General features: G+C 35.4%; 1 protein-coding gene across 5 annotated transcripts in view; it reads right to left on the reverse strand.

Moving 5' to 3' along the window:
* DPP10 (dipeptidyl peptidase like 10) overlaps window positions 1-23411 on the reverse strand; it is a 382740-nt gene that overhangs the window by 70040 nt on the left and 289289 nt on the right. For all 5 annotated transcript variants that reach the window (XR_014493003.1, XM_083366998.1, XM_083366996.1 and 2 more), the window contains exons 8-10: window positions 11611-11731; window positions 10558-10712; window positions 7635-7732 (exon numbers count right to left, since the gene is read on the reverse strand). Coding sequence is in view for 4 of the 5 variants with exons in the window: in XM_083366998.1 (XP_083223124.1) it covers window positions 7635-7732; window positions 10558-10712; window positions 11611-11731 (374 nt within the window). In the remaining variant the exon portion in view is untranslated. The remainder of the gene's footprint in view (window positions 1-7634; window positions 7733-10557; window positions 10713-11610; window positions 11732-23411) is intronic.

Below are 23411 nucleotides of genomic sequence, written 5' to 3' on the forward strand. Positions count from 1 at the left end.
GGCATTCTTCAGACTTCTAGATGCTTGCAATAAGAATATGGACTGTACTTTTGCAGGATCCATTTGTATTCCCACTGTAGAGATCTAATAACCCAAATAGTCCACTTGGAAATGTCAAAAACACCTTTCCACCTTTAGTAAAAAAATATTATTTCAGGAGTCTCTATAAGCCATTAACACAAATCTTGTGTAAAAATGGATGCTTTGAAAACATCAGCATGCCATCCAAGTACAGCACCATATATTTGACAAAAATATCAGAAAATATTTAATTGATAAATCTGGAAAGAGAGCAGGACAATTATTCAATCAAAATAGCACCATGGTGAATCCCAATTTGCCATGCTTGGTACCAAAGGCAGTTAAAATTCATGGCCCTCTTTCAAACTGTAAGTGCCTTTCAAATCAATGAAAAGATGTGCTTTCTGAAGGCTGTTCAGCAGATCTGAAATAAGAGGTAGCGGGTAGCGGTTTCTAATGGTACAGAGTTCAGAAATCTACATCATGAATAGTCTTCAAGAAATTATCTTTCTTGGATACAAAAGACCTAAGTACAGATGCTGAAGATGTAGAAGGGAAAATGAATCCCTTCTTCAAATTGTCATCCAGAAGCTCTTGTAAGGTGGTCAGTTCTTGAATAGACATAGGATAGTGTCTCTTAGTTGGAATCTGGGCTCCTGACTTCAAGTTAATTATGTAGTTACATGCTTGATAAGGAGGCATGATAATTGTGACTTCCAATGAGGATTTATGATGAATTAGTTGTCTCGAAAGGAGCAGAGATGGCATTGTGGTGAGATCTGTGGCCAGATGGTGATTTCTGGCTGGACAAAACTCTTTGAATAAAGGAGATTTTCTGAGATATTCTGCTTGCACTCTGGACAATTGCTAATGAGTAAATTGTAGAAAATGAGGTTTTTGCAGCTGGCTGATGAGTAGAGTGCTGGGAGTTAAGGCATTTCCACCAAGCTTATAGGCACATTGTAACTTGTATGGACAAAGTTCTGCTGAGCCTCATTTCTTAATCACTTTTGGAAACTGCTTTTTAACTGCTTTTTAACTGCTTTTCAACTATTAGGAACAAGCCTTATAACATGCACCAGGTGAATTTCCTTTAATTCCTAGTGAAAGAAGTTTCAAAAATAAGTTTAAGAACATAAAAAAAATCTCTTTTTAGAATAAACAGCAAAAGATGATTAAAATAATTGATTTAGGAGTGTTACAAGATTAAGGGTTTAAAAGAATTCAAAATACGATTTTGAAATTAATATTGTCCTGCTTCTGGTTTCAACTGCTGACTCAAACACTGCTGCTATATCTCCCACTCTACTGAAGGCCAGGAGATAATAGCATGCAAAAACCAAAACAAAGTCTCAGATGCTTGCCTGAATGAACTGCTTTCAAATAGAAGCACACAGAAGAATCGTGTCCAGAATCAGTCCAAAATTCCAAAAGCTAGGTCAACGTTGCCAGCCAATCCCAAAGCCAGAGGTTTAAGGTTTCTTACATGAGCAGGAACGTTAGGGCTGGAGATCAGACAATTGCTTCCATGAGGGATCATTGATCAGAGCTGTGTCATTGACCATTGATCAGAGCTGCAACCAGCTTTCTTTAATCAAGAGATTTACTGCCTTGCTTTGCAGGAAGCCTGAAAGAATGATGTTGCTCTGCTCTTCACTCTACTCACCAGATATAGGGGCTGGGGGGCCTGATGTCATCAAAATCACCTGATTCTTCCACCTGTTCCTGGGTTTGATGAGCCTCAATGTCTCCTAAGGCTGATACTCTACAGGTTCTGTTGGAGCCTCTTCTTCAACATCTGAGTTGTCTGAGTCTTGGATCATGACACTCAAGGGAAAATGCTGTTGTTTTGAATTCTTAAAAGAAAAAACGATAGGATGGGAATTTGAATGCTGGACACTTGAGGGAACCAGAAGGAACTAAATATTACAGTTAAAAGAGAAAAATGCTTAAATTTGACTTACTAACATAGAACGGAGCAAATACTTTAACACTGGAGATATTGGAGGATATTTGTAAGCAATGGATCCGGAAATTAATCTTAAAAGTGTATGCCATTATAGATTTTCCCCACGTAGGACCTACTTTTTATTTTTATTTTTACAGATCAACTCAGTGATCATCCATTGGTACAGCAGGAATTCATCCACCGGCTCGATGCCCAAGACTGGCAACATGGGCTGAAATGGAGCCCAAAATCACCAAGCCACCTTTCATGCTACAGGTAGCATGTCCTTAAAAAGATATTTTGGAGTAGGGACACATTTTATCAGACAAAACCGAGTTTGATCTGAAAGTGGATTTAAAAAATAGCAAGTTGCAAGACTAATATGGAAAAATATGTTAAGCTTGATATACACGTGAAGCTAGCTGATATCTTAATAATTAAAAGGGTTATATAAATGGCAAACCAAAAGAGCAATGGATAACTATATTATTTTAAGTTACAAAAATGATCTGTTTAATTCTGAATAATTCTGTGAAAAGGGACAAAGAAAAAACTGAAAGGAAAACAAACTGTAGGACATTAATTAAAGAGGTCAAAGATCAAGATTGTTAAAAATAAAAGGAAGGAACATAAACTGGATTTATTTGATCTAAGTTAAAATAGCTATGTTATTTCTTGTAATTGTTACAATAATAGACTTTTACTGACCAGGACTGAATCATACAATTTCAAGGATCTGTTTATAGATAGGAAGACATTGTTGTATTTTAAGATAAGGTGTTAAAATTGTTGATAGTGATTTTGGCAAATGGGGAAAATCACTTCTTTATCTATTTCTTTTCTTTTTCTTATCTGTATTTCATATATATATATATATATATATATATATATATATATATATATATATATATATATATATATATATATATCTTTGTAAATTATTTTTTCTGTTCTTCTGCACTTTATTTTTTTGAAATTCTTTAACTGTAATATTTAGTAAAATTATTATAATAAAAAAAGAGAGATTAATTCCTTCTTTCCCCAAACATCACCAACTCTATGCCCATTTCTGGTAAGGAAGAGGATTACCAGAGCTAAGAAGAAGGCAAGAATAAAAACTTTGCAAATCATGCTGCTCACACTTTTGATAGGCCCTTGCTGCGAGTGGATATCTGGATCATTATTTTGAACCCAATCAATGGGGCATGTAAGTAGGTTGAGATAAAATGGAACGGAAATAATTCTGTAGGATCATTTATTATCAGTTATAAAAGTATTGCACATTGCAGATAAAAGCAGGTCAATTGTTTCCACAAATCTCTGTGTCAGCAGTTTAAACTGTAGTATTATCTTATCTCTGACATTGGCTGTGCACCTGAATCTAGAAGAATGGAGAGTTGAATTTTTAAGTTTGAGAGCGTATGAACTGTAACAAGAATAAAATATGCTCTTCTGCTGTTGTTGTCTGAACTCTTTACTGCCTGAGGCTCTCTGTTGAGATCTTAGGAGGGGAGTCTGTGAGGTTCTCCAAGATGATACTCTGGAATGATTAGCTTGCTACACAGCCCATAGTCCCATAGTTGTGGCACTTAATAACTGATTCAGAGATCTGTACTTTAGCAGTACAAGTCTTGGTTAGGTGCCCTATGGCTCCACAGTAGATACAAAAATGGTTGTTTCTCCTCTGTTTTTTCTACTATGGACAGGAAACTGCTCTTATATACTGCTTTTATTTGTATGGATTCTCTAGTGCTGGCATCTACGGGGATAAGGATGCAGAGAAGTTGTGAAATTTTCCATATTCTTTCCTCGGTGTCTCAACTTTTTCAATCTTCCATCAATATTGTAAGTCATTTGAATGAATTGGGTGGTTATAGAAATACATAAATAAATTTAAAAAAAAAAAAACATCCCACAGACCATGTTGACAGTATGCCTTGTTCCACTCTTCTCTCAGTTAATCAGCAAGTCCTTCTCCAAACTGGTCAATCATTCCATATTTCTGTCTTATGATTGAAATCTGGTAGATACTCATGAAATTTGCCTGCTTTAGCTTATGAAACTCCTGAACTTTATTTATTTATTAAATTTGTTTGCCACCCATCTTGCCATGAGGCAACTTGCTGTAACTCTCCTTGCTGAATCATCAAAAGATCTAATATTTGAATGAAGTTCTGGTAAAATTCCAGCAATGGATCATTGCTCTTAATGAAAGGCACAGCTCAATTGGTTATTCTTCCTTTCTGCAGACTCAAAGACAAGGCAACATTTAAGCATTGTTCAGGACATTCTGTTGTCCAACCCACTATAAACAATTCACATGGGTTGTTATAGTCAAAAATTGATTTTGAAGTTCCCCAGAGTTCTCTGACAAACTTCCAGGAGAATAAGGTTGATTGGGTGGAAGGCTCTTGAATCTCTTCCAGCTGAGTGAAGTTTTGTTACAATTTCTATGTTAGATGTACCACATCATTGTGCAGATTGTTATATGTCTATTTACTTGCTGTTGATGTTGTAACAATGTTTCAGCAACTCATCTTTTAGAAATGGGATGCCTCAAATATCAAATGAGCGTTTCATCCAAAGCAAAGATGTTTTCTATTATAAAGTAGTGAGACTTTCATCTTGAAATAACATCTTGAAAGCCTACTAGGATATTCCCTTGTCCCCTCTTATACCAAAGAAAATCAGAGTAGTGGTGTTTTTTTTCTTTCTCTTCCTCTCTTCCTTCCCAAGACTAAGTTGATGTTTACCTAACAGTTCTTGCATTCCTCCTTTGTTGTTATTTATCATACTCCTTTATAATACTTTTGTGAATAGCTTCATGTTCTTCTAAAAATTGTATAATTGCTCTTGAGTATTACCTGGTTAACAAAATATAATAAATTGCAAAAGTGATTATAGTATGATTTTGTATAAACAAAATTTAAGTACCAGATTTGATACTAATACAAAAAGAATTTCTGTAAATAATAGAAGCTGTTTGTTGGTAGAATGATACCAATGCACAGAATTCATCAGGATAGTAGTTTACAGTAATCTTTATAATTACCTTTGGACATAAAATGCTATCATCTTAGCAATCAAGACTTGATCTCAAAAGGATATCAAAGAAAGGCCCTTTGTCTTTCAAGACAATTACTTTGCCAATATTCTTGATTTTGAATTTTTGTGATGTTTTATTTAAATCACATAGCAATTTTTCAAGCTTGTCATGATACTTATCCTCGTATGCATTTCTAGGTGAAGTAATATTACATTTTCCATTTCTATTTAGTTTGATTACAGTTTGGGAATGGCATTACCAGTTAACATAGAATTCTTCTGCTGGATGTGTTTGTTTATCAGAACACTGTTTCTACATGCCCTTGTTTTTATTTTTCTTTAACAACTGACACTATGTCATCTGAACACAAACAGTAAAAAACATCAAACGTATCAGAAATATATTGTTGCAGACTATGGACTTCTTTCAATGTGTATAAAATAAAGGGTCAACAGACCTCAATTTGTTCTGGAGTGGGTAAAAGAAAGAGAAATATAGCCTATGTCTTGGATTTTTAAAATATTTTTCAATATGTTTTTGGTTTATCATGTCCAATTCCAGTTTTCTATAACTAGGGCATTATACAATACTTTCATAGGTAAAATTAAAATTGATTTTCCAGGGAGGTACACACTCAGGCTTTGTGATATGACAGCAGAATGATTGCTTAAAACCATTTGCAACTCAAACAGAATGTATCAAATACATGATTTCATTTAGTAAGCTTGCACAAACCCACAATTTTTTTAAAAAAGAAAAATAGACCTGTTATCTACTTAGATATGTAATATTTGTTGTTTTTGCTTACTGCTTGGAAAATGCACTATTGGATATAATGTATTTTGAATCTGATGATTTAGAACTCACCCCTGTATAATCTACACATTTGCAATAAGATCTAATTGTAAAAAATCAATTTTGTAATAATTTTATTGAAAATAACATATACACATCAAGCTAATACAAACTACAAAAACAAAAAGGTAAAAATTGAATGTGCAAAAAAGGGGGGGAAAGAAAGAAAGAATCCGTCCTGGTGAATATAAACAACTTTAATTGCCATCACTTAAAATACAACAATCTTTTCATCCTGTATCTCACCTCATTCTCTACAAACAAATCTTTAAAATTTTATTCCCCATCCTAATCAGCATTTCTTTGATAAATGCTTTTTATTCCCCATCCTAATCTTGTATTTCTTTGATAAAGGCTTTTGCTTTGATTTTTAATTTTAAATTTAGTTTATTTAAAGAAGTGGTCAGTTTTCAGAATCAAGCATTTTTTTAATGAAAAAAGAAAGACCACTTTAATTCAGTGATTATAGACTTTGGACTTTGAATATGGAACTTAGAGAAGTTTTCTGAAGTTCTAATCTGTTCCATTCATTGTTGCAAGCCTAAACATAAAATCTTGTCAAATTTAATCAAATAATGCTGCTTTTCTTTCAGTCTGCATGCACAGACGTATCTCTTCTATGAAAGATTATCTTTTCATATCTCTTTTATAAACAATGTAAAATGCTTTATAAAAATTTCAATAGATCAGTTTTATAATAACATTTTCATTATATTACCTAAAATCAACCTATAAATTTTTTTTGAAAAATGGATCATTATTAAGGTTCGTTGTACAGTCAGTCAGATGATTAGACTGGATTTCGCGCTTTTATCCATCTATCGAGTCCTTCCCAAGCCCCAAGCAGAAGTTAGGGTTGCAGGATATAAGCTGTTCCAAGTAAATCTGCATTTTGCAATTGACTGATGGGGATTTTGTCAATACTGATAGTGTTCAAGTGGTGCTCAAGATATTTTGGGATTACACCTAAGGTGCCTCATTAGTACTGGTACTACCTTTGTTTTATTTGCTATGTTCTATTTCTAACTTTCAGAACTTTGTATTTTGTGATTTTCCTCATTTTCTCTCTCTTTTATTCTGCTGTCTCCAAGTATTGCAACATCTGCTATCCAGATTTTTTTTGTCTTTCTTATTGGCAGTTGTTAAGCCTGGAAGTTGCCTGTTTGGAGTCTAATGTCCCAGAGCACTTTAACTTCTTTATTGTCTATTATCTTGTCTTATTTTGTGATCCCACTTGTTCTTGCTTGCAGGCAAATAGATATTTCTTGTAGATATTTCAATGCACCATTGTTGCTACTGTCCCATGTTATTGTTTGTAGTGGTCTTCTTGCAACAGCTAATTAGTTGGTCCACTGTTTCTTCAGCTTCTTTGTAGAGGCAGCATTTGCTATCTGTTGCTGAGTTCTCAATTCAAACTTTGTATGCATTTGTATACAAGGTGTGGTTTTCTGCAGCTAGAATTACCCTCCACCCCATCTCTTTCTTCAACTTACCTGCTAGTAGCCCTTCCAGAAAATGTTGATTCCTGGTGATTGTCTGGACTGGTCCTTGCAGTTTTCTTGGCAAGATTTTCAGAAGTTGTTTGCCATTGTGTTTTCTGAAGGCTGAGAGAGAATGATTTGCCCAAGGTCACCCAATTGGCTTTATGTCTAAGGCAGAACTAGAATTTGCCATCTCCTTTTCTTTTAGTCACTTAACCACTACACCAAGCTGGCTCTCTAGTTAAAGTATAGTAGGTTGAATATCAACTTCAACTATGCTTACCTTGATTTAAAACTGTCTGGTGGCATGAGTTCCAAAGTATGTGTTGGGCCATATAGATTGACAACATACAGCTTTACTACTGGATTCAGTTCACCTGCCTTTTAAAAAACAAATACATTTCAGTACTGATGAAATATGAATGAAATAATTAAATACAAGTCACATAGATATCTCATTGATATTCCATGACAGAGAATATACAATATTGGCATATACAATAAGACCTACATTCCTACAAACTTATTTTATTTTCCTTTTTTTGTTGTGAATACAAATAACTGTATAAAATACAGAAAAGGGACGATGCTTTTGTAAGGAATAATAATAATTTAAAAAGTTCAATATGCAGCAGCTTGGTCCAATAGCAGTCATAAATACTACTAAACCTGCCTAGTGAAGTAAAACATTGGAAGACATAAAGTCTTAGTCTATATTATTAGATCATTTGCTTTATAATTAAGGTGAATCTAAAATGAACAGAAAAATTAAATAAAGGTTACAATTTATTAGCAACATAAATCTGCTCACTACATAATAAATTATACTAGACTTTTATGATTTCTTGATCATAAGCTTAATTGAATCTTAAATTTTATCCTTTGTTCTGTTTCTTTTTGTACTGTACAATTTAGAAATTGCTACAGAAAAGTAATATAACAGCTGTAGAAATTAATTCTGCTCCTATTAAAAACATAGGAAAAAATCTACTGATGTATTACATTTAATTTTACATGCTGTAAAGTCATCTAACAATTTCATATTTTTAAAAATTCAAATGTAATAAAGATAATTATCAAACAGATCCTAGTCCAGAGTAATGCGTTACTTATTCATTTTCTAAAGTTGCCCACTGACCAAATTACTCTGGGTGGAATGTAAAGGGTTAAAAACATAAAAATAAGTTAAAACAACAATAAAAAAGAAACCATGCTGGGGAGAGAAAACAGACAGATTTAACAAGTTTATAAATCATTCATCCTGGCCTAAATCCATGCTAAACTACATGTTTGATTCTAACATTCCTAGGTTCTTTTTTTTTCTTTTTCAATATTTTAATATGCACCAACTACTTAATATTTCACAAGTTTAAAAAGTAAGTCTCTAACATTCCTCATCTTCTTTCTAATCCTTTAAAAGCGATAATTAAATCGAGGCCTGTCTAAAAAAATTGTTATCAACTTCTTTGCAGGCCATATATTTTAATCACAATTTGATGACAAAAATTAGACACCAATTGCATTCAGCATATAATGAAGAATAATAATAACAATAATAAAAAGTTTATCCAAACAGAAGTTTTGTTTTGATTTTTGAGGCATGAGGATTAAGAAATAGATCCAAAAGAGGCCATAGGGCAAAAAACACAAGACTTCAAACATTTCCATTCAATAATCAGAGACGAAAACTCCTCTAGTTTTTACAAATAACATTCAAGAAAATAAATTTGTCGGCAGTTTCTGTTCCAGAGAAATTCCATCATTTCATCAAGCTTACTGATTTGCTTAAAAGGACTTTGAAGTTTTTACATAGAAAGAAATAATAATTTGGTACTGTATATATTATTCATGGGGACAAATTAAATAAATGCCCATAAAAATGGGAACTTTTCACCCAATCAAATTAAACCATCAGGTTTTGCATCTCACATTCTCACATTCATTTTAAAATGAAGTACATGAAAATAAATCTTCGTCCTCGAAAGCATTGGCTATGGAAGTGCAAGATTTCATGATTCCATAGAACCGTTTCTGTGGCTTTAGACTTTTTGGTCACTAAATGTCCAGCTTAGCACCTGAGCATCTAAACGTGCATCTGTTACTGGATTGTGTCTTTTAAGACTATGGATAGAAAAAGTTTTTATTATTATTATTATTATTATTCCTGTAGACTGCCACACTCTAGCAAAAGTACTAGAGGTTTATGGTAATATGTTAAAACAATAAGCCAACTGCAAAACCCAACCCCCACACTAACTGCCAGCATTCATTAACTACTGGCATTTGCACGCTTCTGAACTGCTAGGGTGGCAGGAGATGGGCCGAATAATGGCAGCTCACCCTGACACGTGACGCTTGGTTCTCAAACTTGGGCTGCCTGCTTTCCAGCTGATAAACTCCATTTATTATATTCCCATCATGCTGCCCAGGGACTACAATAAATGAATGGATTTATTAGTAATAATTAACTCCTTGAATTGTACTGAGAAGTCTTCTAATAACTAATGCAGGGCCTAAAGCACTGATGTTAAGTAATTATGGTGGCTGTTACTTACCAGCAGATTGCTTATTGTGCACCAGCTGCAGTCTACAAAAGCGGTCCCAGATAAAACTCATTGCAATAATCTATTTTAGAGGTGATGACTGCATACCTAAGATGATTTTTGTGTCCGATATGGTTTTAATTATATTTTGCCAAGTGGTGCACATAGCATAGGAAAAGGTAGCTTTACCTGGAGGTAAAGTATTATTAATATATCCTACATCTTACAGTGCTTATTTGACTTGATAGAAGAGATAAACAGTCTGAAGTCGACTGAATCTTAACAAGAGAGAAGAACTGGAATTATTTTATTTATTTATTTATTGTTTCTTTGTTTGTGTGTTTGTTAGATTTGTTTGCGACCCATCTCGTGCAAGTTCCTTAACCTGCTCTCATGTTGAACAAGTGACAAAAAACAACAACCTAATTAGTTCATTAATTCACAAACATTCATTAATTCACAAACATTCACATAAGTCTCCTGGGACTGGGATGTCTGTAATTATATCTGAATAACAAAAAAATTGCTTAAGTCTTTTATTTTTAGGTAATAGAGTTGTTATTTTCAACTACAATGACTGTTTTCTTCCAGTAATTGTGGATAAGGGAACAATTAAGTAAAGCATATATTAATAATAAAGAAAGTATTACTCAATTTCCTTACCTTTGGATATGGGTACTGTTTTCCTTTGGGATACAGAGATCCAGTAAACCAAGGAATAAGCATATTTGGTACTAATGAGTCATTTATCATAAGGAATGCCAGCCTCTCTCCATCAGGTGACCACCAGTGAGTAATGTGTGAATGAAGCAGCTCCTCTGGGGAAAAACAAATATACTTAAAACGATGAAATTAGCACTTTCTAACAGATTTACAAGTAAATATTACCTTTTAGAATTCCGTGGAAGGACATTTGATAGATCAGTTTTATCTAAACGTTTTCCTCTTAGAAACATAAAAGCAAAAGCAAAGAAACTATAAAGGATGGTGCCTTTATTTTAAACTAAATGGAATAATTCACTTTTCCCTGAAATTCACACTTCAAAATTATTTAGATGCACTTCTACACTTCCCTGAAAAAAGAAGAATAATTTCTAGAATACAAAAAATACGTCCCATGTAAGTTATTTTTCTTGAGGTAAAAAAAACATGCATAATCTAGATTTCCATATTTTATATTCATAGTGATAAGTTTTTTTAAAATGAGATAATTTGCAAGAACTTGTTAATAATAATAATAAATATGCAGCTGATCTTATGCTTTCTGCGGTGGCTTTTATGGTAGCATAAGTTTCGTTCTATGTGAATAGATTTTCTGTAAACTTGGATTTCAGGCAGTTATCATTCAGCATAGTTATGAGGAAGTCTAATGATGGGAGTTTGTTCTCTTTATTCTCTCAATGTTTTGTTTAAAATCAACCAGTGCTTCCAAGGAAGCATCAAACTGTTATCCAATCCCTCAGAATTCATTGTAAGACAATCCCCATTTCTGAACAATTGCACTAAAGAAGCCTCTCTGGAAAAATGAAACATCTGCAAAAAAAAAAAATGTTGTCTCTAGTTTGGTACTGATCTCCCTAAGCCTAAAAGTGAAAAATATATCTGAGCTACCACATTCCCAAGAAATCTAGAAAGCGTTCATCCCGCAATGTTTTTTACTTTTCAAATTTGAGCAAGCATTCACATACATACAACAATTTTTATTGTGCAATTTACCTTCATATAACCAGTCTGCAATTCCATTAAAAACAATTCCTTCTTTCCCAGAAGATGTCAGTCTCAAAGAGCTGCTCTTTACATCAGGCTGGTAATAGATGTTATTTTCAAAAATATAAATCTATGTTGGGTAAAAAAGAATGACACACTATGTAATTAGTTAACATTTTCATATTCATTATCAGGAAATCATTTCTGAAGCTAATTTTTATATCCTTATATAATTTATGGATTATTTTAAAAGGAAAACAGGAAAGAAATAAAATATTTGTGTCTAAAATCAAATAAGCTTCAACAGAAGGCAAAGTTAAGTTATACTATGAACACTGTAAATTACAGTGTCAGTTGATTAACATACTGATAATCTTGCTACTTTCTTTGCATTAATTTTTATTATTATATTTTAATTATATTTTATTATATTTATATTATTATATTTTAATTATATTTATATACATAGCCATATAGAATAAACTCTACCTTCCAGGTAGAAAATGATATTTTCTGACTTAGAATGAAATCCTTAAAAAGAAAAAAAAATACATGAAATCCAAGATGTGTACTTATAGGTTCATAGCACTGGCCTGTATTTTTCAATTCTGGTGTGTTACAGAACTCTTGTGTCTTGCAGAATGTCACACTGAGGTTGCATAGATATAAAATGGCAAATATTCTCCAAAATCAAATCTTGTTTCATGCCTATGCAGCCAATCTTTTCCTTCCTTCCTTCCTTCCTTCCTTCCTTCCTTCCTTCCTTCCTTCCTTCCTTTCTCAAATTTAAAAGCTATAGAGTGACTCTGGGTGGCACAATATATAGCCTTAATTAATAATTAAACATATAAACACACACATATACAACATGGCATTAAACTTTATCTCATCCTGAAGTGTCCATAATTCTTAATATCTATACTAGCCTTAGTCATTATATTTATATATTCAGTTTTTATTGTCTGCCTACTTCACAAGGATTTAAGGCAACTACTTTTTGGATCAGGCATCGATTGCTATCATTTATGTTACAATCTAGCTATTTCAAACCAAAGTATAGTAGTAACAGGATAAGCCAAAACCATTTTAGTCAATCATTCAGTTCCTGAATTGCATCTCAGAAAGCTTTATGCAGTTGCTTGGAGTCTTTTCACAAGTCCTCTATGCAAGCAGAAGATCGATAGGAGACATTTCTATTGGGGGAAAAATGAAGCAAGGTGCTATCTCTGGGGCAGTAGTAGCAACTTCTCCTAATCTTCTTTCTTCTTTTGAGAACAAATGTATATGCTCTTGTATATTTTCAAACCAACCTGTTGGTCTTAGGTATGGAAAAACCAGCCCTGTTACCAATACTAAAATACCATTCAAATGCTAACCATTAGATTTTCTTACATGGAAAGAAATTCTTATTAACTTTTGCTTCAAGCAGCAGAATCACTTTGGGTTGGCCTTGCTTGTAAAGAGCGTCATTAAACACAACCTGTGAAAAAGCTGATTCTACAGTTAATAGAGCTTAAATTAATTAAGAGTTCTGTGTTTCAAAAATTATTAATTTTAATGGAACTTCTGTTTCCTAAGGGAATGAAAAGGTGTTTTAATTACTATTTCATGCCTTAAATGTGGCCCATTAGTCTGGTTACATGAGTGAAAACAGTATGATACATCGGAGGTAATGGATTATTCTTTGGAAGTTACAAGGATCACTAGGTTTTGACAATTTGCACGCAGGTTTAATAAACTCCTTAAATTTAATGTTCCAGGCTAACGGGTAATATAAAATATGTTCAAATACAACAGAAACTTTTCTCGTGTGTGTGTGTGTGTGTGTGTGTGTGTGTATACACATACTGTACAGGTAGTCTTCTACTTACAACACTTCTTTTAGTGACTGGTCAAGTTAAAAAGTAAAAAAAGTGATCCGTAACCATTGCAACATCCTCGTGGTCACGTGATCAAAATTCGGACACTTGACAATTGACTCATTTTTATGATGGTTATGTTGTCCTGGGGTCGTGTGATCACCTTTTGTGACTTTCTGACAAACAAAGTCAATAAGGAAGCCAGATTCATTTAACAACCGTGCCATTAACTTAACAATTACATTGATTCATTTAACAACTGTGGCAACAAAGGTCATAAAATGGGGCAAAACCCGTTTAACAAATGTTTCAGTTAACAACAGAAATTTTGAGCTCAATTGTCGAGGACTACCTGTATATCCTGGAAAATCTTTTGCATGTTTTGTTGAAATCTTAATACAGTGGTCCCCAACCTTTACAGCTTAGTGGCCTAGTGGGAGGGGAGAGGGAAACCAGTTCACCTCTTGTGCCAGTTGAGCTTTGCATATATGTGTGTGCATGCTGGCCCGCCCCCTGTGCAAGTTGAGCTATGTGTATGTGACTGTGCATGCCAATCCACTGCTCATGCAAGTCAAATTGCCTGCATGCATACACATGTGTGCTGGCCCATGTGTGCATGTGTGCCACCCACCCTTCATGTAAGTCGAGCTGCATGCATGCACACCAGCCTGCTGCTTACACATGTAAAGCTGCTTACACATGCTCTGGCCAGCTGCTTGCATGGCCCGGTTCCTGATAGACCATGGCCTGGTAGTGGACTCTGACCCAGGGATTATGGACCCCTGTCCTAATAGCAATGTCCATTATTTTTATCTACATTCAATCCATACTGCTCTTCCAGAAAAAAGAAAGAACCAGTAGATCAGGGGTGTCAAACTGCTGGCCCGTGGGCTGATTGCATCATGCAGAGGCCATGCCCACCCCAGCTCCGGCAATATGAAAAAAGTCACGATTTTTCATGACACATCACGTGACATGGCGAGTTTGACACCCATGCAGTAGAGGAGGGGTATCAAACTGCCAGCCCGCGGGCCGGACGTATCATCCGGAAGCCACACCCACCCCATTACCGGCAATGGCAAAACTGTCCTGATACACTGCGCGGCATCACACGACATCACAAGTTTGATATGTCTGCAGTAGAGGCATCATACCTTGGTGTGGGGGAGTATCTCAGGGCTCTGCACTCTCAACTTATGTTTAAAATCTGCATGAGGATGCTGGGTGAGGTCATCCATTGGACTGGGTTCAGATACCATCAATATATGGATGATGCCCAATCTTTACTCCAAACAAAACAGGTGAGGTTGTCAAACTCTTGCTTACATTTACTGAATGCAACCCAGAGTTGTTGCAGGATTAAGCACCCCTTATAACATTTTAAAATAAATAAAATCAAGGAAGAAATGGTGATTTTCTACCAGCGTCCTTGCAGCCCTTAGTGTTCCATCTCAGTGTATGTTAGAGGATCTCTTAATACACTGCAGAGCACCTCTTTAGAGTGAAAGTGGAAAATAAATACATGAACAATTCCATCTTCCACCGGTGTAAATTAAGAACTGCTAAGCATATTTATCTATCATATATTCTTCTACCCTACACAACGACCTAAACATAATAGAAGCCCATGGGCATAATGTCTCACAGATTACCCTGAGGAAAACATATTTCAAACAATACAGTAGTGCTGTAAACACTGCAATGCTGCTGCTATCTAATGTCATCTTGACAGGGCATTTGTCAAAAGAATTAAAGGAAGAGGGACAGAGATTGCTAGTTGGATTTCTCTGTCACATCTGACCCTTCTTTTCACTTAAGGGTAGTAAGCAGATACTGGAAAGGAAAATGATTTGACAAGAGTCAAAAGGAGCCTGAGTGCTAGATCCACTGTGCCAAATACACACAAATGTAAGGCAGTGATGAAGCCCTTTTGATGTTGGAGTTATTCATTGTGGATTCCTAGCTATATTTTTTCCAATATAAATGTGGTCAGCTGTGCTACTTGGTAATGCAAGAGCCTAATTTCTCCCAGCAGACTTTAAAAACTGAAGATAAAATTGTCTAGATATCGTTGCAGTTCTGGTATATATTTTTTCTTTCAGCTTAATTTGATACTGCTGGCTAAGATAATAGTATGCTTTCAAGATGTTTTTCAGTATGGCCTAGTTGCATATTCATTAGTTCTTTCTCCTATGATTTCACCTGATGCTAATGCATGCACAAAAAGTGATGAAATAAATAAAAAACCTACCCAACATTATAAGCTTGTGGAACTAAATATAAATATGCAGTTATCATACTACCTTTTCTGATCAAACTATTCATGGGCTTCTTTGATGTTTGAAAGAATGATTAACAGTTTCATGCCCTAGATGCAGATGGAGAAATGAGTAGAAAATGATGGGTTTTCAACCCAGAAGCTGTCAATCAAACACTGATTTTTTTTTAAAAAAACTCTTAATAAAAGTAGAATATCTGATACTGTATATAAAGACACACTGCTCAATGGACAATAAAGATAGTAAAAGAAGTAGAAAAAAGAGTTTCCCATTTACTGTTTTTTCTTTCATGTGAATTTTTTGTGGGTTATCAAAAAAGAACATTTCTTTTCTGTATATTATTGCAAGAAAACCTCATTTTATCAGGCCCTGACATGATGGTATTTCTATGCACCAAATTAAATAACTGTTACAATTTATATTATTTCCATGATGATCTCATTGTGAAAATGATGTAAATCTCCCATAATATCCTATTCAGTTCAACTGATATTCCTGAATACAAGTAGTCATTGACTTACAACAGTCTGTTTAATGACCGTTCAAAATTACAATGGCACTGAAAAAGTGACTTATGACCATTTTTCACACTTACAACCATTGCAGAATCCTTGTGGTCACATGATCAAAATTCAGATGCTTGGCAACCGACTCATATTTATGACAGTTGCAGTCTCCTGGTGTCACATGATCACTTTTTGAGACCTTCTAACAAGCAAAGTCAATGGGGAAGCCAGATTCATTTAACACCCATGTTACTAACTTTACAACTGTGTTGACTCACTTAACAAATGTGTCAAGGAAACTAATAAAATGGGACAAAACTCACTTAACAAATGTCTTGCTTAGTAACATAAATTTTGGGCCAACTGTGGTTCTGTGCCACTGTACTATTACAGTGTTAAATGAGGTTTTGCTATTCTGTACATATCAGGAATTGATAACATAGGGTGCATGGTACCCATAATACCCCCAAATGTCCTCCTAGAATTCTAAGATTATTTTTAAATGCACACACATGCACAACTGATAAATTTGAGATAGTTTTCTGTCCCTGGGATGGTGATTACTGAAATATTGTGACACTTGGCAATCTGGTTACATTCAATCCATTTTAAAAAAAAGTTATAATAATACCTCTGGGAAGGTCACGATAGTAATGTGATGTGAAAAAGTTGCTAATTCTTGATATTTGTACTGAATTACATCAGTTCTGTTTTGAAAGTGATAAGAAAATAACATTTTTACTTCAAATTTAAAAATACTTCCTATAAAATGTTAAAGCTTTCAAATTTGTCATTTTGGAAACATCATGATTATATATAGCAAAATGAAAATTGCTTTATTTTAATGTTTCCAATGGGGGACTAATTTGTTACAGGATCGGACCATTAGATTATGATGATAACCTCTGTCTTATGTTATTTTACCTTTCATATTAGAAAATAAAAGAAGGGTAAAGCTGAATAGGTGCTATGGGAAAGCTGCATAGAGGGCAACCTTCTTTTATTACTAAGCTTTCTATCAGACATGAACCTACTCACTTTTATTGTTATAAGGACTTAGAAAGCTGAATAAACATAAATCTGGAATTTCCAAAAATATAGATTATGAAATGGCATTAAAATTCTGAATAGAACTAAAATTTGCGGTCCAGTAAAAATTGTTTAACAAAGTTAGTTATAGTGATGTGATAATTAACAAATATAATTGTCTAAGATATAATGATCAATGATAAGTTTGAAGCAAGTAAAATCGAAAAGACAAATTTGGTCGCAGGGGTGAAGAAAGGTTTCCTTATATTTTCTCAGGTCTTGATAAAGCAGAGATCAGTCCTTCACTTAAAGTTTTTCCAAGATAGTGAAGCGTATCTGTTAGGGCAGAGGTGTCAAATTGCCGGCCCGCGGGCCAGTTGCATCATACGGAGGCCGAGCCCACCCCAGCTCTGCCAATGTAAAAAAAAGGCACGGGGTTGGAATAATGCAAGCCTTCCTCAGTCTATCAAGTATTTAAGTTACAGGTGGCCATATATATAGGAGGGGAAGGCATAATCCTTGAGGCAGAGTAACATCCCACAAAAATGTAGAAGAAAGAAAAAGAACTTCTTAGGCGGTCAGGTAGGGCAACCACAGTGGAACAAATTAATTAGAAGGAAATATTGCAAAACCCTTTCATCTCCTTTAAAACCTCATCTATAATACTAAATACCTGTTCAGTTCTTCACCTCATTTCTTTATTCCAGAGCTGTAAATTTAACGTGCATGTAGGGACAAACAAAGAACTATGTTCTTTATCTTTGAAACATGCAAGTAATACTGGCAATGCATCAACTTTGTATAGTACATTCCCATAATACATTTCAGCAATTATTACATCTGTTCTCCAAGGGGCTAATTTTCTAGGCAGTGTAAATTAAAGAAATAGAAATTGTCACTATGGGAATCCTTAATTAAAAGAAAAATATGCGGGTGGGAGAGGTGTGCTCAGGAGTTTCATTAAAGGTGTTTTGTTTCCAGAATCTCATGTCAATCATAATTTATTGGACAAAATGCTCAAATGCAATAGGAGTAAGTTCACCACACAGAAGCTTAAGAAAATGGGAAAGAGCTTCATATTATCTCCACTCTGTTTCAGCTTCAGTGATGCCATTATCCATCTGACAGGACTGTTCCACTGTTTCAGTTTTTTACAACTACATCTTGCCTAGGGAACTAATATATCTCAATTGATGCTTAATTGGATATACAAATACAGGTAGATAATGCCACGTATTAATCAGAATCCAACAAGGAATGTGCCCCCCTCCCACACTGATGTTCACCTCCGCTATTTTGGAGTAGCAATTGACATCAACACTGATATAAAACAAATCCCAGGTGGCTTCAAAACCGCTGCTGTTATCAACAAAATGTTCTGAATTATTTGAGATATATAGAACATTGTCTTCATCTGCTACAGCCAGAGTACTTCCTTCTTGGGTGACCATCAATCAATCATCCAACAATTTGGAGTCAGTTTGATGTCATGGTTAAGGTGTTGGCCTAGAAAGCAAGAGTCTGTGAGTTCTGGTTCTGCCTTAGTCAAGAAAACCGGCTGGTTGATCTTGGGCCAGTCACTGTCTCTCAGTCCAACCCAACTCACAGAACTGATGTTGTGGGAAGGGAGGAGGGAGGAGTATTAGTTACTTACCCGATTTACTTATAAAGTAATAAAGGAGAGATAAAAAAAATCCAATAAACATTCTGCAGCTATTCTATATTTTTATACAGTGTGAAGCAGAAGACCTCTTTTGAAATAAATGTTCCAAGTTCAGTTAGATGAAATCAAATGTAATATTTTAAGTAATTACCTATCCATTTCACAAAGTTCCTCCAAAAATTATTGCTGAGTTGAAATTTCTAATGCCACAGAAAGAGAAAATAATCACCCAAATGGGAAGTTGTTGTTTTTAATCTTTTCTTGTATTAATGCTGCGGGTCTGCTTGTGCTTACTCAGTTCTCAGAAGAAAGCTATCAATGCATAGTGTGATGCATTGGGATGGTTCATCGGATGGCTTGTTAAAGAGCCTGACCTTCCTTGAGGTTCAGAAGGAGCAATTGGCTCAAGATGGCTTGGCTGGCTTCCTTAACCTCTACACATGGATACATGGAAGTAACCGTCAACAAACTGTTTTGGGTAGTTCAATTGGTTTTTGATTACATTTGAATATTTCTGCAAGCTACAATTTGATGTTTATTCTAAACCAATTATGCAGGGAAGTAAGGAAACAAATTTATCCATGGACTCATTCTTCTGGTAAATTTCATAGTACCTGATTCCTAGTTCCAGGTCTGATTTTTCACTATTTATATGAATAACATGTGCTGATCTTTTCCCTCCCATCTCATTGAGGATGCTCACATCCTCTGTGCTCAAATGAACCTAGCCTCATCTCACTATTACTGCACAAATATTCAGGGCACACTGGACAATTCTACACCTCCTTGCTCCTTTCAGACACTAACCCTGCTATAACATGTAATGTTGCCAGGTTCTGCTGAGCAGTGCTTAAAAACTGTCAGATGGATGACCTATGCCCTAAACTAGTTTTAATGAGCCTCTAGTTTGTCATCCTAGAACACTGTGTACTGTGGTAATCTGCCACCTACTAATCTTTATGCTCCTCTATATCCCTGTAATGTATATCTATATCCCCCGCCTTTTAGAATTCTTTTACATCTACTTATATCACTTATTATTTTATAATTATTATTTTTTTAGACTCTGATATATTTTTATTCTCGATTGACTGTACCTCATCCTCCTTATGATGATTTTTGTAATACAGATCTGACTGATTCAAGTAAACTTCTACTTTCTCCCTTTCTACATACACACACACATATACAAACACAAATATACACACATACATACATAGATACATACATATATACATACAGAGACACTACCCTGCAACTTATAGATATGGTTAAAGCTATTATAAAAAGTATCTGGTAGAGATTTTTTAATAACAACAACACAATAACTTATCCCTGTAACAATTACTTGTCTCTGTGTATTGGTTAATGACAGGCAAATTCACACAGTATATACCGACATTATAGATAATGATAACAATAAGGTGTTGTTGTTGTTGTGGAGGGAATTTCTAGAAGCTGTATTAGCTTTGGGGGCACATCACTGAGTTGTTGTTTTTTAATTTTATTTTGGTCATTTGGAGGATAATTGAATTGCAAGATAGAATCTGGGTCAGTCACTGGGATCAGAGATTTATTCTTCCGAGTTTTTGGACTTGCGCTGGAACCATTCTTCAGGGAACCTTTCTCTACTGGAATATGTACTTTGGGCTATTCTGTGAGACATATTTATGTGGTGCCTTCCTATTGGTTGATTGGTATGTTGATGGCTGATGATTGGCAGTCGTTTCCTTGTGTTGCCAAGCCCTCGGCTCCTAAGTACTTGATAAGCTGGTGGTTGGAAGGAACCTTGGAGGTCATCTAGTCCAACCCCCTGCTCAGGCAGGAAATCCTATACCATTTCAGACAAATGGCTGTCCAGTCTCTTCTTAAAAACTTCCAGTGTTGGAGCATTCACCGCTTCTGGAGGCAGGTTGTTCCACTGGTTAATTGTTCTAACTGTCAGGAAGTTTCTCCTTAGCTCTAGGTTGCTTCTCTCCTTGATTAGTTTCCATCCATTGCTTCTTGTCCTGCCTTCAGGCGCTTTGGAAAATAGCTTGACTCCCTCTTCTTTGTGGCAGCCCCTGAGATATTGGAACTCTGCTATCACATTTCCCCTCATTCTTCTCTTCATTAAACTAGACATACCCAATTCCAGCAGCCGTTCCTTATGTTTTAGCCTCCAGTCCCCTGATCATCTTTGTTGCTCTTCTCTGTACTCTTTCTAGAGTCTCAACATCTTTTTTACATTGTGGTGACCAAAACTGGATGCAGTATTCCAAGTGTGGCCTTACCAAGGCATTGTAAAGTGGTATTAATACTTCACATGATCTTGATTATATCCCTCTGTTAATGCAACCTAGCACTGTATTGGCTTTTTGGGCAGCTGCAGCACTGCTGGCTCATATTTAAGTGATTGTCCACTAGGACTCAAAGATCCCTCTCACAGTTGCTACTATTGTCATTATTTTGATATCATTGCAGCTTGTTACAGGCATATTATAGTCCCTCCTCACTCTTAAATATTATAGAATTCCTTCAGGCTCTTATTCATTCCTTTTCAATCATCCAGTCCAGAAATCATCATTTCATTTTTCCCCATTTTCAGTAAAATGTCCACAAAGCATTTCTAGTTTTTTTTTATAACAATATTGTTTTTATCCCTGACCAAACAGTCAATTTAGCCTGTTCTGCCATTTTCACATTCTCACAGTTACTACTATTGAGCAAGGTACCCCCTATACTATACTTGTGCTTTTGGTTTTCTTGCCTAAACGTAGAACCTTACTTTTTTCACCATTGAATTTCATTTTGTTAGACAGCACCCAGTGTTCAAGTCTGTCCAGATCCTCCTGTATCTTAAGCCTGTCTTCTGGAGTGTTGGCTATTCCTGCCAGCTTGATGTCATCTGCAAATTTGATGAGTTCCCCATCTATCCCCTTGCCCAAATCGTTGATGAAGATGTTGAAGAGCACTGGGCCCAGAACAGAGCCCTGGGGCACCCCACTACACACTTCCCTCCATGTAGATGCAGTTCCATTGAGGACCACACGCTAAATACGGCTGGTCAGCCAGCTCCAAATCCATCTGGTGGTGATGCTGTCTAATCCAATTTTTTCTATCTTATCAAGTAGTAGGTTGTGTTCTACTTTATCAAATGCCTTACTGAAGTCCAAGTAAATTATATCCACAGCTTTCCTCTGATCCACTAATTTTGTCACTTGGTCAAAGAATGCAATAAGATTTGTCTGGCATGATCTGTTTTTGACAAACCCATGTTGGCTTTTAGTAATGACTTTGTTTGCCTCTAGGTGCTCACTGATTCATTGTTTGATTATCTTTTCCAGAATCTTCCCAGGTATTGAGGTCAGGCTGATAGGTCTGTAATTTCCTGGATCCATTTTTTTTTCCTTTTTTGAAGATGGGAACTACATCAGCTCTTTTCCAATCCTCTGGTAGTTCCCCAGTGCTCCAGGATCTTTGAAAAAATATAGTTCAGTGGTTCTGAGATCACGTCTGCCAGTTCCTTGAGAACCTGTCCTGGTGATTTGAACTCGTCTAGGCTGGACATGTGCTCACTTACCATTTTCTTGCCTATCTTAACTTGTGTTTCTATTCTGTTTTTTATGGCACTGTTTTTGATAGGTTGGTTTGGTTTTTTCCCTTTGTGTAAAGACAGATGCAAAAAAACAAATTAAATAGTTTTGCTTTCTCCCTGTTGCTTGTCACCTTCTCGCCTTTCACCCACCAATGGACCAATCATTTCCTTAACTTTTTTCTTGTTTTTTACATGTTGAAAGAAGCTATTTTTGTTATTTTTGACTTTGGTCGCAAGCCTTAGTTCATTTTGAGCCTTAGCTTTCCTCACTTCATTTTTGCAGGCTTGGGCTATTTGCTGATATTCTGACTTAGTTATGTGCCCCTCTTTCCACTTTCTATACTTGTCCTTTTTATCTTTCAATTTATCAGAGAGTTCTTTATGCAGCCATACTGGTTTCTTTTGAGAGCTGTTATTTTTCCTCTTTGTTGGTATTGTGCTAGATTGGGCTTTTATTATCTCACTTTTCAAAATTTCCCAAGCTTCTTGAGTTGTTTTACCCTTGAGGATTCTCATCCATGGAATCCTTCCTAAGTCCTCTCTAAGTTTATTGAAATTAGCTCTCTTAAAGTCCAAGACTCTAGTTTGACTGTGTTTTATTGCTTGTGCTTCCATAATGTTGAATTCCAATATTGCATGATCAATTCCTCCTAAAGTTCCTTTGGCTTCAACACCTTCTATCATTTCATCTCTGTTAGTGAGAATTAGATCCAAAATGGCTAATCCCCTAGTTCCCTTCTCTACTTTTTGGGAGACAAAGTTGTCTGCTAGGTTTGTCAGGAATCTGTTTGATCTTCCACTTGGTGCAGAGTTTGTTTCCCAGTTCATGTCAGGGTAGTTAAAGTCCCCCATTATTATTGTGATGTGCTTCCTACATACCTTAGTTAGCTGACTAGC

The sequence above is a fragment of the Vipera ursinii genome (genome assembly GCF_947247035.1).
Source record: "Vipera ursinii genome assembly, chromosome: 1".
Taxonomy (NCBI): Eukaryota; Metazoa; Chordata; class Lepidosauria; order Squamata; family Viperidae; genus Vipera; species Vipera ursinii.